The sequence below is a fragment of the Drosophila willistoni genome, chromosome 3R (genome assembly GCF_018902025.1).
Source record: "Drosophila willistoni isolate 14030-0811.24 chromosome 3R, UCI_dwil_1.1, whole genome shotgun sequence".
Lineage (NCBI taxonomy): Eukaryota > Metazoa > Arthropoda > Insecta > Diptera > Drosophilidae > Drosophila > Drosophila willistoni.
Genome location: NC_061086.1, coordinates 13,038,593 through 13,053,570, shown reverse-complemented (window position 1 = coordinate 13,053,570; position 14,978 = coordinate 13,038,593). Strand labels below are relative to the sequence as shown.

The 14,978-nt window shown below is 38.8% G+C and overlaps 1 protein-coding gene across 4 annotated transcripts in view; it reads right to left on the bottom strand.

Moving 5' to 3' along the window:
• Positions 1-3,647: 3,647 nt before the first annotated feature.
• The window catches only part of LOC6650356 (afadin), a 50,249-nt gene continuing 38,918 nt past the window's right edge, over positions 3,648-14,978 (bottom strand). For 2 of the 4 annotated variants that reach the window (XM_023180494.2, XM_002073743.4), the window contains 10 exons: positions 14,423-14,632; positions 13,027-13,492; positions 12,431-12,955; positions 12,115-12,362; positions 11,934-12,052; positions 8,281-8,517; positions 7,873-8,140; positions 4,520-6,593; positions 4,346-4,458; positions 3,648-4,286 (listed from right to left, as the gene is read on the bottom strand). In XM_023180494.2, coding sequence (XP_023036262.1) covers positions 4,094-4,286; positions 4,346-4,458; positions 4,520-6,593; positions 7,873-8,140; positions 8,281-8,517; positions 11,934-12,052; positions 12,115-12,362; positions 12,431-12,955; positions 13,027-13,492; positions 14,423-14,632 — 4,453 coding nt within the window. In that variant the 3' untranslated portion in view covers positions 3,648-4,093. Of the gene's footprint in view, positions 4,287-4,345; positions 4,459-4,519; positions 6,594-7,872; positions 8,141-8,280; positions 8,518-9,384; positions 11,702-11,933; positions 12,053-12,114; positions 12,363-12,430; positions 12,956-13,026; positions 13,493-14,422; positions 14,633-14,978 lie in introns of those variants that run through there. The other 2 variants (XM_023180495.2, XM_023180496.2) reach the window with 2 other exon arrangements.

Genomic DNA, 14,978 nt, shown 5'->3' with positions numbered 1-14,978 from the left:
TCTTTGTTTTATGGCATGCCAACTATAATTTTCCACGATTTTCCCTGATTGCCCGCGCACTTTACACTGCTCATTTATCAACATGGCGCCGGTTGACCAAAGCCAAAGCCTGTGGAGCTACTGAAGCTGTGGCAAAAGTTTTATGGCCAAGTTTGAATTTCCTTTCAACAGAAGTTGGCCCACATTTTCATCTTTTCCATGGCATACACATATATATATATATAGACAGTGCCACATAGACACACCTTGGTTCTGGTCTTTTACTTGGTTTCTCTCTTTTATTTCCTTGCAGCCACTCAACAGACAATTTACAGCTGGACAGTTGGGTAAGAGAAGAGGGTCTAATCACTTTTTGATTTATTTGCTTGAGTCGCGTTCTCGTTGGCGTTCCAAAGTTTTTCCGCCACACCAGAGAACACCAGTTCATATTTTTCTTTTCGCTTTTTCTGTGGCAGAGGATTTTCCCTGTTGCTTTTTGCGGTCAGCAACCAGAGGATATTGACTGGCCAAGGGACTCGAAGCCAAGATTAAGCTTTGAATATGCCAAAGAAAGTGAAAAGCAATCCAATGAAAGTTTCTATACCCTAGCAGCTGCTAGAGTCTTAAACAATATAAGCCAAGTTAGGATCAATAGAATATGAAGTAAGCCAAAAAGTAAACTTTTTATATAAACAAAATTATATTATTTTAAAAACTTTAATTTGAAAAATAAATAAGAACATAATTTTAAAGATATTTACTTTTAAAGAGTTTTGACATTTTTTGTTTTGTTGATTCAATTAGAATGAAAGCCTAAAATGATTCACTTTGCCTGTTGCATACAGCTTAACAATTTCAATACTCCCGTTTACTCACTGACCACAAAGTATTAAAAAAAAGTACAAATTTATCCAGCGACTTGTGTCAACAAAAATCTTTAAGAGTTTCTTACATCTCAGCCTCTAAGTTACAAATCCCTTTGGCTGCCCAAAGATATCAAAGAAATTTTCTGATTTTAATAATTTATATGCCCGACACTGTTGAAAAATACATTTTGACTTGAAACTATGCACAGCGAAATACCAAATGTACATACCACTCCTCGTGCCACATCCTCCTCCATGCCCAAACCGGTCACATTGTATAGGCTCAATTTGACTTCCACCGCTTCGCTTTTCTGGTTGTTCCTGTGTGTGGTTAAAGTTTGCCCTTTGACTTTTAAATTACGTTGCGGGAAACGTTGGCGGTCATGAAACTTGATAGGGCCAACTTTTTGGAATCAACGCGCGATTTTAAGTAGCTTGTAAAATGAAAATGGAAATCTGTATCAAGATCTGAAGGGCCGGGGGCTGATTTTGGTAAATGCTTCAGATTCTTTTGCCCAAAAAAAAAAAAAAAATACATTGTACCTCTTTAAGGACTAAACTTGATCAGTTGAACAAATATTTGCAATCTTTAAATATTTAAACTTATTTTCACGTTTATATTATTTTTTTTTGTTTTTTTGCTTTAATGCAAAAGTTTTAATTTGCCCTGTTTAAAGTTTTTTTTTTACGTTTTTTAAGTTCCTTTACCACCCTCAGTGGCTTGACAGTTGGTTGACGTGCTCTTTGCCTGCCTCATGAAAAATTTATTTTGGGTAGGTCAATATTAAACGAGCAGCTTGAGCCCCGAACCCCGCAACAAAAAAGCGAAACCCTCAATACTTTTGATTCGCAAAAAACCTGTTGCTGACTGAGAACACTTCCAACTGCTGCGCATGACTGTTCTCTGCAAAAATTACAATTTTGAATTGTGCGCCACAAATGATGCTAAGTGTTCTCACAAAAAACAGCTGATCGCAAAGGGCTCTAGTGATGATGAATGGCCTTAAATCATTTACCTTACCTTAAGACCTTGAGATTCAAAATAAATTTTAGAAAATCTTTTTTTTTTTTTGGTCAGTTAAACTTCTAATAATAAAATTTTTTATGAATAATATATTTTAAAATCCACGTGACCAAAAAAACTGTATAAAACTAAACCTTACTCGGTGTTATTTAAAATTTTGGTGTATTCAAATGATAGGGAACAAGAAGAAGAGACTTTTTTGAAGCATATTTATAATGCTGATCATGGCCCCAAAAAGTAGGCAATATAAATATTTATTGCCTATTATTTGCTAAGGTCAACTACTTTTCTTTGCGCTATCCCAAATAAATGTTACCTGTTAGATATTCAGTTAAAAAATGCAGTACTTTTCGGAGTCTTAATGCAAATTGGAGGATAACTTTTCAATCTGAAAGTAAATGAATTCATAGAATCGCCTGGTAAAGGTGTTTTTTAGAATATTTTAGACATACTTTTTTGGTCAATTTGCTTTCTTTTTTAGACTGTATTTTGGATAGTTTCTAATCGATTTAAAAAAGTAAATTTAAAAATAAATGCGCAATTCATGCGAATTTGAAAAATTTTAACAAAATTAATGTTAGGTGCAAAAATTGTAAAAAAAATGAATTTTCAAGATTAATGAGAATAGTCTAAATGAGAACTTCATAAAATCAAGATTTATAAGTTTATAGTAGCAAGTCAACAATTCCTAATAGGACCTTAGATTTACCAAGTCAGAGGTAATTAAAAAATACTTCTGCAATACAAAGACAGAATTAAATCAGAGGACTTTAAATATTACCTTATTTTAACCATTTGATAAAAATGAAAATAAAATTTAAAAGTTTTTGTTTTTTTAATATAATTAACTTTTTTAATTTGCATAATTTATGCACACAATATGTTGCTCGTTTTGTTGCCATTTTTGATATATATATATATAGATTTATTTTTGTTTAAACTAAAGTCACTTAAAGTTGAATTAAAAGATATACATAAATTTTTCCTCTTCGTTTCTTTTTTTTTCATTCGTTTTTACAGAACATTTTTTCATACATTTCCCATTGTAATTGTTATATTTTGCATTTGTAAAAATAAATCGCTTCTTATGTATTATATAATTTAGGGCTCTTCATCATCATCATTGACGATGATCATAGATGTATGTATATGTATATAATATATAGATATATTTGAAATACTTGGAATGCACAAAAATAAATTTTGGTAATCTTTGTGGGTTTTGTGATTTCGAATAAAATTTCATATAACAAAGAAATCAATACAATATACCATATTTGTTTACTTAATATGTAGGTATATATATATGTATTTTATTTTGTTTTTAAAGCCATTAGGTTCGGTAGTGAAATCCTATTTGATATAAATTGGTACTTTTCAATTAGGTCTATGCATAATTAACATTTGTTTCTGTTTTTTTTTCCCTCATTTGAATTTAAAAAGGTTATACGAAAATTTATTATTTTGTAGTTTTTGTTTAATTAAAAATATATGTTTGTATGTGAATATTTTCAATATTTTCGTTTTTTCTTGTTTGTGTTTTGTGTGTGTTTATATATTATATATATATATATATGTATGTATATATCTATATAGATTTCAATAATTGAATAATTGGACCATTTGTTTTGTTGTTGGTTAAGTTCATTTGTTGTTGTTTCTGTTGCTGATATTGTGGCTTGGTAATTTTCTAATTGTAAGAGTAACTAATATTATATATCTAATTCATAGATATTCTTGTTCCGCACAATTCCCAGGTAAATATATATATATATATATCGATTTATGTATGTACTTTGTTTAAAACGCTTTACAAATGTGGCTCGCCCAACTCGTTCGTTGCCCTTGTCTAGGCTGTCGTTATAGTATTGTATTTCACTTAATCATAGATATATGTATATGTTATAATTTGATTCTTCTTTTCGCTAATTGAATTCATTTAACAATTTTTCTTTTCTTTTGTTTTGTTTTGTTTTGTTTGTTTGTTGTTCTTGTTGTTTTTAGTGGTTGCTAATGTAACGCCATTTATATGTAACTATAAGTGCTTAGCAAAATTCGTTAGGATTTCCAATTCTATATGTATATATATATAAATTGATGTATTTTGTATATTTATAGGGTTGTGGTTTTAACTTGGCCCCTTTCAAAAATATTGAAGTGAATGAAGGTTTCGGTTATCGGTTATGTACATGACAGCAAATGGATGTGGTGACTCGCTTTACGTTCAGTGCACGGCATCAATATCTCGCTGGGCCCGGGATATTTTCAATTTATCCTTGGGCGTATTATCTTCGCCAGATTCCAGAGCAAACATTTTCATCTTCTCCTTGAATGACAACTTCTCGGGCACACCATCACCAGCTCGTTGTTGTTGCTGCTGTTGCTGCTTCTCCGCCAAACGCCTTTGACGTGGATCTCTGTGGAAATTATGGAAATGATATAACGAATGATATTTAGATGATTTCGGTTCACTTACCTATAGACCTCTTGGGCACCAATAACTCCAGGAGTGGATTGCACTGTGGTATTCCAGAGGGCTACATCTGGTGTCGATGGCATTGAAGGCAGCATGGAGGCATCAATATTATACTGCAGGTAAAATTAAATCATTATAACTTTTGCTCTAATAAAATAAGCAACTCTTACTTACACTGGAATCTTCCCTAATGGTATCCAAATCCAAGTGCTCCAATCCATAGTTATCAATCATATATTGTTGTTGCTGCTGCTGTTGCTGTTGCTGGGCAGTGTTATCCTCGTCATGGAAGCTCACTCTTTTGTTGTCCCTCTGCATTTGAGGTGGCAAAGGGGGTGGTGGTGTTCCCCCCAATCCCAAACCCAGTCCCTGAATCATTCCACTGCTGGCCGATACATAGGCAGCATTCAATTCCATGGCACTGATTGGAGATGCCTGCATTGTGTTATTATTATTGTTGTTGTTGGTTAAATTATGATTATTATTATTCTGGGTATTCAATAGAGAAGCCTTTTTAATCTCCAGATTATTGCTTGCCGTCTTTAAAAGACCCATGGATGTGGACGTGGTTGTGTTGGTTGTGGATGAAGTATTACCAGTTCCACCTCTCAGTTTTTGCTGTGACATTATCAGATACGAACTATTACGTTCTGGCGGCGGTGGTGGAGGGACTGTAGCAGAATCCAATTGCTCATTATTGTTATCCTTATCCAACATGGAGAGATGAGTCATTTCCTTGGCCAAACTGGATATGGGATGCTCGGTATGCAAGTGACGTTCATCGGCAAAACTTGCTGACTTTTGCGACTTGGAGGGCGATGAGGGGGCAGTGGTGCCGCCTAGGCCACCAGCTCCTCCCTCGGAATAACGATTATGCTTGAGTATGCTCTTGGGTTGAGTTTGCTGCGAAACTGGTGGCGGTGGTGGTGGTTGTGACATCTCTGCCATTGGCACTGATCCGGCTCCTGCTCCAGATCCGTTACTCGACTCAGTAATCTCAGCTAGCTTAATTTCCGTCTGGCGATATGTGGTCAGTGGTGTTTGTATGGCACTCGAAAGCTGTTGCTGTTGTCCATGTGCCAAACGTATCAACTCTTGCACATTATTCTCCTTGTCGTATTGCTGCTCTTGATCCTGATCCTCTTGCTCCTGCAGTTCCTGCGCCCGCCGCTCAAAGTCACGTTCCAGAATCAAGGTCTTCAGTTGCTCTTCTTGTTGAGGAGAGCGTGAAATCAATTGACTCAATTCATTAATTTGCTGTTCTCGCCACTGACGTATGTGCTCTCGTCGCATTTCCAAATCCTTTTCACGCTCCTCACGTTCCCATGGATTGCTGCCAGTATGCTGGGATGGACGATTCGCCTGCAGTGGATTACCTCCAGGCACATAACTTCCCTTGGGTGGATCCAAAGTGCTGGCCACATAATTCATGCCGGGCGCTATCTGCTGGGTGGCCTTGTACAAGGGATGTGTGGCAGTTGGTGGTAATGGTGGCTTATCCTCACCCATCACATGATGGGATAATCTCTGCTGCTGTTGCTGTTGCGGCTTCGGGGCAGTTGAGGGTGGCAAAGCACTCGGTTTATTCGGCGACTGAAGTGCTCCACCCAGCGGTTTCGGTGGCAATGTGATGAAATTGGGTGAAGGTTGCTGTTGTTCATACAGTGTTGCTGGCTGCGGTTCATGGAGCTGACTGCGTCGGGCTTGATGATATTCGAGTACGCCATTTGGATAGCCTCCGGCAAAGTCATTGACATTTTGCATACTTTGGCTACTGCTCATGGGAGGCAGTTGCTGTTGTTGCCCCTGTTGTTGTTGATGCAAAGGATGATGTTGTTGTTGTTGTTGCTGCTGCTGCTGATACATATGGCTTATGTTTGGCATTGAAGGAGCCATCATTTGCTGCATGCGTAAAGTATGTTGAAAATTTGGCTGGCTTTTGCCACGATTGTTTAAGGTGAGCTGTTGTTGCTGCTGTTGGCCATTCAAATTGCTGCTGCTATGTGCAAATTGTTGCTGCTGCAGGGCATGTTGTTGTTGCTGCTGCTGTTGTTGTTGTTGTTGAAGCTGCTGCTGGGCTGTTTGTTGACTATGATAGTAAGCGGAAACTGGACGACTGGGTGGCAGATTACCAAGTTGTTGCTGGTACGGCGTAGGCTGATGTTGTTGAGGTGACAGTGTGCCGGCGGCGACAAGCGGGGAATTGCCATTGTAATTGCTCATGGCGGCATTTGAGGACATGGGCGGTCTGTGAAAACGAAATAAAACGATTATTAAAAGAGGCTTTCAATCTGGCATAATTATATATAATAAGTCCAGTGCCTTTTTGGTGAAGATTGCTGAACAGAGTCTGTGTGTGTATGTGTGTGTATATGTAGGGTGTCTGAAGGTGGTGGTGGTTCCAATTATTATTAACATTAACAGAGAATACGCATGTTGTAATTACTCACGTACATGGCTCATTTCTACTTGTTGATATTCACTTTTAATGGGTATACAACCATAAAGTAATTTCTTTAAATGCAATGTCATCCTAGAATTACACACAGGACATGTAAGAAATACAACAATTTAGCACACACAGACACACACACACCGACAGAGAAACACACACACATTGAAACACAACATCAATTATTTAAATGCCTTGAAGATTTCACAAGAGGATTGTAGATACACCTGACTTAGATACATATGTACATACATATGTGGAATCACTGAATAATTTACCGATTTGGCTACTTGCGTGGGAAAATCTGTGATTGATATATGCCCACACACTTAGGACCAGAGGACGCTAGTCAGCAGAGATCTAAGTAGTCTAATCCCAAATCTAACAAATACTGCATTTGATTTCAGACAGAAACTATACAGAATATTGACTAAAAGGTTTAGTATATTTCTAAAAATGTATATTTGAATGCGAATTAAGAAAGATTTATCACAGAAATCTAAGAATTTTAGAAAATTCAAACTTGAAACGTTTTACACTTTTCAATGGGCTATTATTATAAAGAAAAAGTGCAATTTAGTTAACTTCTAAAATCTCCTAGACTATTGAGATGAGTTTACGCCCATATTTTGCCCTTATTTATAAATAAAATCTATTAAATATGAAATTAATCTCTTGCTTTGAGTAAGATTGAATATTCTTACTTATTTCGCATCTGCTCTCATATTAAACTCTAATAAAAAAGTTTAACTATTATTTGCGAGCTTTGGTAAATAATAAATGAAATAAAAGTCATTCAGTATTGGTAAAATCAATTTGTATCTCTAAAAAAGTTGATGTATTTAAACGATGTCTGATTTTGACATGTCCACAGAAAACATGCCAAATCATTTGAAAACATAAACGTTTTACAATGGTCAGCGAAACTGCAACTGAAATATTAAACGGTCATACCTTGACCACAGTAAACCACAAACAATGGCAACCACCCCCCAACCCCCTAACCCACACACATCTTACTGACTGTGGCTGACACTGGTCACATGCATGCATAAATATGTGTGTTTGTACATACCTTTCGTTTAGCATCGGTTGGCTTTGATTTTGTGCACGGTACACGCTCAAATTTTGATAGAAGCCTTGTTCGTTGCCATTGCCATTGCCATTTGCATTCCCCAAACCATTTCCCATTCCATTTGCCATGTTGTGGCCATTGCCATTTGGCTGACCTCCTACTCCAACGCCTCCTATGCCCATTGTTGTTCCAGTTGCTGCCGCTGCTCCTCCTGCTGATGTGTTGTTATGTAAACTGTGCGTGCTGCGTGATTTGGAATTGGCCAAAGCTGTGTAAGGGAGGAGAATGAGAAAAAGATTCAATTAGAGAGACTGGCTTAACTATCGATTAGATTGAGTTGAATGCGTGTACATATATGGTAATTTGTGGGAGTACGATTTGAGGAAGAGGAGTGTGCAGTTCACTTACATATGGTACCAGATCCCGTATGATGATGCAAAGCCGGCACCGATTTGCTATTGGGCAGGTGTGCAGCTAAGGGATTAAGGATGCTACTATTACTGTTGCTGATGCTGTGACTGTTGTTCAAGTGCTGGCTGAGACTTAGGCTATGTGCGGTGGCATGGCCACCGATGCCGCCGAGAGATTTTGTTGATTCGGCGCCACCCATGCGAGTTAGATCCCGCTCGGACATGCGTCGATTACCTTTAGTTTAGTTATCCATCCAATTGTCGCAGTTATTAAATTGTGCATTGGGGAGTAGTATGGAGAGGAAAACATGAGAGAGAGAGAGGGGGAGAGAAGAAGTGAAAGTGAGATTAAGAGGAAGAGACAAAGGAAGGGGTTTGATAAACAAAATGTGTACGTTAGTAATTCAGTTCTATGTATTTATATTAATTATTAAATTTCATGTAAAGTGCTGAATTAAATGATTAATTAAAATTGCCATAAATCATGCATTTATGTACATTAAACATTCACATACGATGGGGGAAATTGGAGATTGTTCAAAAAAGCCATTCAATGTATTTACATGGAGAGATTTTTGTACAACAAAAGCCAATTGTAATTTTTAGTTGGTAATTCAATTACATTTTAAAATGCTGCAACAACAACAATAATGAAAACAAAATGACCAAAACAATAGCCAATAAAACGAAAATAAAAACCTTCAACAGACAAGCGATTGGTCGGTCGGTCGGTCGGTTGGTCGGTCAATCGATTAAAATCCAATTTACTAACAAAATGTACGAGTAAAATTGATTTAAAACTTTTACTGATGACTTGCTAAATCAACGATGCATAGGAAACAGAAACAAGTAATATTGAAAGGAAATCAAATTTAAAACTAACCACTTAAACAATTTTCTAAATGAAGGCTATCTAATAAATTTATCTATTTGCCATTAAAAAATCAACTCAACATAATTCTTCTATATTAAAAACCTTTAATTAAATGAAAACTCTACTCTAACTAACAAAAAGGAAAACAAAAAGTTACAATTCCAAAAAACTCAAAGGTGAACTAAGTATCAATCAAACAAGCCTATAAATTATTACAACAACGAGAACCTTGGTGCAGCACATTTAAGTAGTCAACTCTGTGGTGGAGGAGGCGGAGATGAAGGCCGAAGAGTATGCGTTGAAGTCGAGCACTTTGCTTCCGTTGCCAGTCCATTATCAACTTCATCAATTCTATTAGCAGGCATTTCGAGTGCATCATCATCATCATCATCATCACAACAGTGCGAACAACAGCAGGCCAAAGGGGAATCGTCACCGCCTCCGGCACCTCCATCGCAGGAACAAGATTCAACATCGGAGTAATCATATGTTGTCGCTGATGCATCTTGCTGGCAGCAGCCAGCACTATCCTCCTTGTTGGCCAGTGACAACAGCAGCAATTTGGCTGTCGAGGGCGGTGAGGAAGGAGGTGTAGGTACTTGGCAATGGCGACGATGACGATGATTTTGATGATGATGACGATGATGGAGGGTATGAAGATGACCATGGTGTGGTCCTTGCTGTTGTCTCTGTTGTTGGTGTTGTTGCTGTTGGCGTTTCATTTGCCTCACACTGGCAACTTGACGATTGCTGCACATGACACTGCGTCGGCAGGTTACATGGCGAGAGAGTTCCTGCTGTTGTATCTGTTGTTCGTCCTCTTCCACATCCTGACAGCTGTCATAGCATTTAAAGCTGGAGGCGTTGGCTGTAGGCTTTTCTTCCTGCTGTATTTGTTCTGACTGTTGTTTATTGCCCCTACAATGCCCACAGCAAGGACAATCACAGCTACTCGTATTCTGTTTTTCTCTAGGCAATTTAATATCAAAATCTTTGCCTGAACTACCAAATAGACTCCATTCTTTCAACTGTTTAAGTATATGACCCTGTTCATTGTGACTAAGCCTAGAATCATTTTTGGGATTTAAAGCTGAAGTGGATCTGGATTTATTTTTCATATTATTATTATGGTTATTGGTCTTGTTATTGGTGCTGCTGCTGCTGCTGCTGCCATTACTGGCGGCAATGGGAGAAGCAAAACTCTGATTGGCATTAAAATAATTGGCCATTTCTCGAACTTTTCCATGGCCCAGGGGTGGCAACAGTAGATGATGATCATGGGGACAACTGAGATTCACTTGACTGGAAGAGCGTCCTGGGCGATGTTGGGTTAAACGAATGATTTTGGTATCGGTAGCAATTTCAGGTCGTTCGGTGCGATTTTGGGTGCTTGTATTTACATGATTAATTAGATTAGTGCAGGAACTTTCAATTTCACATAGATTAGGAACTTGGTGAGACCTTTTATGGGAACGTTGAGTATTGAGTTGACGTTGAATGATGTTATTATTATTGTTGCTGCTGTTGTTGTTATGGCGGATAAGGGGCATGCGTTCAATGGACTCACTAGACGATCGCTGACTATTCGACCCAGAGCCACCAGAGCCATAGCCCGCCGAACTGGCCGAATTTGTTGATCTTTTACTATTGAGTTCCCGTCGAATCTTTTGTATCAATGGAATGCGTTCGTTCAACGACTCCGTTGAAGAATTGACAGCTGGCGCCGATAGCTTACTAATGGCATCATGTGTATGATATTTGCGATCAATTTTACTGCCACTGGTTGTCGGTTGTTCAAGATCGAAACTGACTGTTTTCCTATAACCATTACCATGAGCAGCAGCGATACGTTTCACTGTTGAGCCAGAAACACTGGCTAATTCAATGGCTGGCGGTGGTGGTGGAATTGGTGGCTTCTCATCGTCTTCATCATCTATAAAGGGTATATCATCGGAATCGGCCACTGAGGCAATGCCCTCTTCGTTCAAAGGCTGATGGGCCTCGGTGTAGGCAGCAAAACTTTTAAATGACTCCTGTGAAGATCGTGCGGCTGAACCGGCCACTGCTTCCTCTTCGTTGCATTTGGGTTCATCCTGATATTCTTCTATATAGATGGAAGGTGGCGGTGTATGACGCAAAGGTCTCATTGGACTAAAATGCTGATTAACCATTGAAGACGATGCTGCCGTTTGCTGATGGTATGGATAATAATTTGCTGATGAACTTGGACCCCCACCACCTAGTCTTTCATTCGATAAATATAGACTGCTAGCCGATCTGGCTATGGGTCTAGTATCCCTATAGCGTGGATCAATATGCAGCTGATGGCCCATGGCGCAAAGTTCCTCCTGCAGGCAGGAGGCACTCAGACGTCGCACTGGTGGCGAAGAGGCTCGCATACAGGCAAAAGATTCGCGACGACTGCGATTAAGACTATCATCCGATATGGAATTATTGTAATATCGATTCTGTTGCTGATACGATGAATGGCGACGTTGTTGTGGCTGCTGATGTTGCTGCAGAAAGTTGTTGCTCATTGGAGCTTCTAGCGGTTAGCATGTTAAATGGGAATTGGGAGTCGAGGGTTTATACTTGTTACTTGGTTAGCTTACACAACTTTTGTTCAGTGTGTGTGTGTGTTTATGATTGTATCTCTCTGTGTGTTTATATGTGTGAATATGTCAGTGAATAAATATGTATGTGTGTGAGTGTGTGTGAGTTCTTAGTCTTGTACCCAAACACCTGGCAAAGAATTAGCGTTGGCTTCGCCTACTCACCACGCTGAATAACTGGGCTTGGTTGTTGAAGCAGCGTGGCCAGGCCATGATAAATGGCACCCTGTTTGGCCACTTCCAAACTGACTATTGGACCAGTTCGTACCAAATAATCAGCAGCCCTGCAAATCAAAAAAAAACAAACTTAGCATTCGTATACGATGATGCGAATTGTATCCCTTACCTTTCTTGGGTAATGCCTATTAGACTTTGACCATCGACTCGTAAGAGTTGGTCTCCCGCTTGCAATCGTCCATCGGCATCGGCTGCTCCGCCGGGCACCACACTCTTAATATATATGCCCAGACGCTCTTGGCCAGCTCCTTTGGCCGCCACAATTGAAAGACCCATGCCATTGCTATTCTTATGCAATTTAATCAATTGTATTTCCGGTTGGGGTAACTTATTGGACATTGAGCTGGAACTGCGTGCCTGTTAAAAGAAAATGGAAGCGTTTAAGGAATATACAGATGAAACAGATGATCTATAGTACGACTTACATTAAACTGATGCATGTAGACAGTCCAAAGACCAATTGATGTGGGCTGTGCCGCCAATCGGCACATGCCCTGCTGTTGCAGAGGATTGAGAAAATCAACCAGGCCAGTCGGTATGCCACGAACGACATCACAGCTAAAGCCATCGTCGGGCAATAAAAGTGCCAAATGCAATTCGGGTGACTCCTCGAGACGCACTTCTCGGCCATCGGCGCGGGTTAGCTCATCAGCCACCGATTCAGCCATTCGAATCGCGGTGTCCACTAGATTTCGTGGTATCTTCTCTTGCTGCAACAAAGCGGCCATTTGCAGAGAATTCAGGCGGAAGCATGAGCATGCCAATTGTTGGATTTCCTCCACAGATGACTTGGGCGCCTGAAGAAACTGAGCGCACTGGTTTATCTTAGCCAAATGGCAATCGGCAGCCAATTCCAATCCTTGCCGTTCCGCCCATAGTTCTAGCAATTGCAATCGCTCAATCATCACCTTGCCCCAATCTCCAGTGCACATATGCGAATTGGCCACAATCTAAAAAAAAGAAAACAAATTCTAATTAGCAAAGCATTCATACTCAAATATACCCTCAAGGGGTCGCTCACCGTATTGAAACATATGACATTAATATAGTGGAAAAGTTGCGAGAATAACTGGATGGTCAAGGCGGCATTGACGCGACAACGTCTCAACAGAGCCATAGCTGAACCCAGAACAGTCAATACTAATCCCGCAGCCGAATCATGATCTATGGTCTCCGATAGAAATTGATTCAAAGTCTGCGACAATTCCAGGCGAAAGCAATTGACCAAATTGCGGAAGGCCGTCTGCACGGCTTCGGCCAGGACCTCTTGGGCCTGGACACTAAACGCACTGATGTGTCGATCTGATTTAAGAAAATGCAAGAATTCCGAACTGTTTGCCATCCAAAATGCCAATATTCTGGGATCAGTGTATTGCTCTTGGACCACACTGTAAACCAAATTGGCCACATGATGCAAGAATATGGTCAGCTTATGGGCACGCTCCGTAGGTTGAAGTTCTGGACGGTAATGAGTGGAGGCGCGATATCTGTAAAAGAGAAAACAATTTACTAGTGTCCTTTTTTTGCCTGTTGTTTTTATTGATTTTTTTTTTGTTGTTTCCTGGACAAACAAAAAACAAAAGCAACATAATCTCAGTAAGTCTGTGCCGGCTGCCATTTCCTGTTTTCTTTACACCTCACTCCCTGTCTGTCTTTGTCCTTGTCTTTGTGTGTGTGTGTCTGTCAGTTCGCATTAATATTAATAGCGCACAAATTGGGTCAGGAGCCAAGATAAATCATCATAATTGATAATGAATTGCTGATATTGGCTTGAGCTATTCCAACAACAAATGCTCTAGCAAGTTTGGGGAATTGAAGGAGAAGGTAAAACATTCTCAGCTGACTCACATGACATCAAACTCAATTTGCACTGGCAACTCGAGAATCTATGGATATCGTAATTGTAGGTTAAATGCCACATGCTTCTCTTTAGGGGTTTAAGGGTGAGCTAAAGTCAAGCAGCAGCAATTTAAGCATAATCAATGCTTGGGCTACATAGCCTTGTAGTTTGTAGCATGCATTTATCATTGATTGTTAAGTATAACAAAGCTTGAACTAGGTTAAACATACCAATAAACTAAAAATACTCTTATAAAAGTTGTAGGTCGCAAGATGTGCTTTGATTTGTGTCAATTTCTTTTGTAATTTGAAACTAGTTTTTGTCTTGTAAATAAGCCTTTAGACTCTTAAGATTAACTTTTTCAATTTTATACACGAAATTACAATGAAGCTTTCTAAAAAGACCAAAGACTTGTAATTTTGAATGCAAATAGAGTTATTCCAGAGAATAAATACATAAATTGGTAAGCCTTAAAGTTTTTGCTTTTAAAAAAAACAAAATAAAGCAGCATGCCAGCATTAATGTTATTGGATTCTAAAACACAATAATGTTAGTTAGTTTTAGGGGATAAACCAACCTGGCACACAGGTAAAGTGAATAAACTGGAGCCAATTTAAAATGTGGAATATTCACATCCAATTCGCTTATAATGTGACGTAGAAACAATTCCTGATGCGTTTCGGGGAATTCCAAAACAGCCGGCAAAATCGGTTCCTGTCCTTGGCCGTCTCCAGCAGAACCGCCTCCGGCGCCAGCTAAAAGGCCAGAGCCTGGCATTTTTGGGGATCTAAGAGGGAGAGAGAGCAAAGGGGAGCAAATATGTTAATGTTAGTAATACGCTTAGGAAACATTTAACAAATACGTACGAAAAAAAAAACATTTAAAGCAAATGAAAATTTAAATTTAAAATGGAAAAAAAAGAACAACAAGAGCGAACACAAAAAAAATATGTAAAAAAACATTTAATTTGACTTTGTAAGTGGGTGAAAATGTGTGAAGAAAATTGTGTAAAAGAGTGAGGAAAAGAGAAAGAGTATTAATTTTCCTGTTGATACTGGAATATTTTCTAATTAGAATATCATTAATAAATATATCATTGAGATGTTGACATCATCAAGAGCTTTTAATTGGGG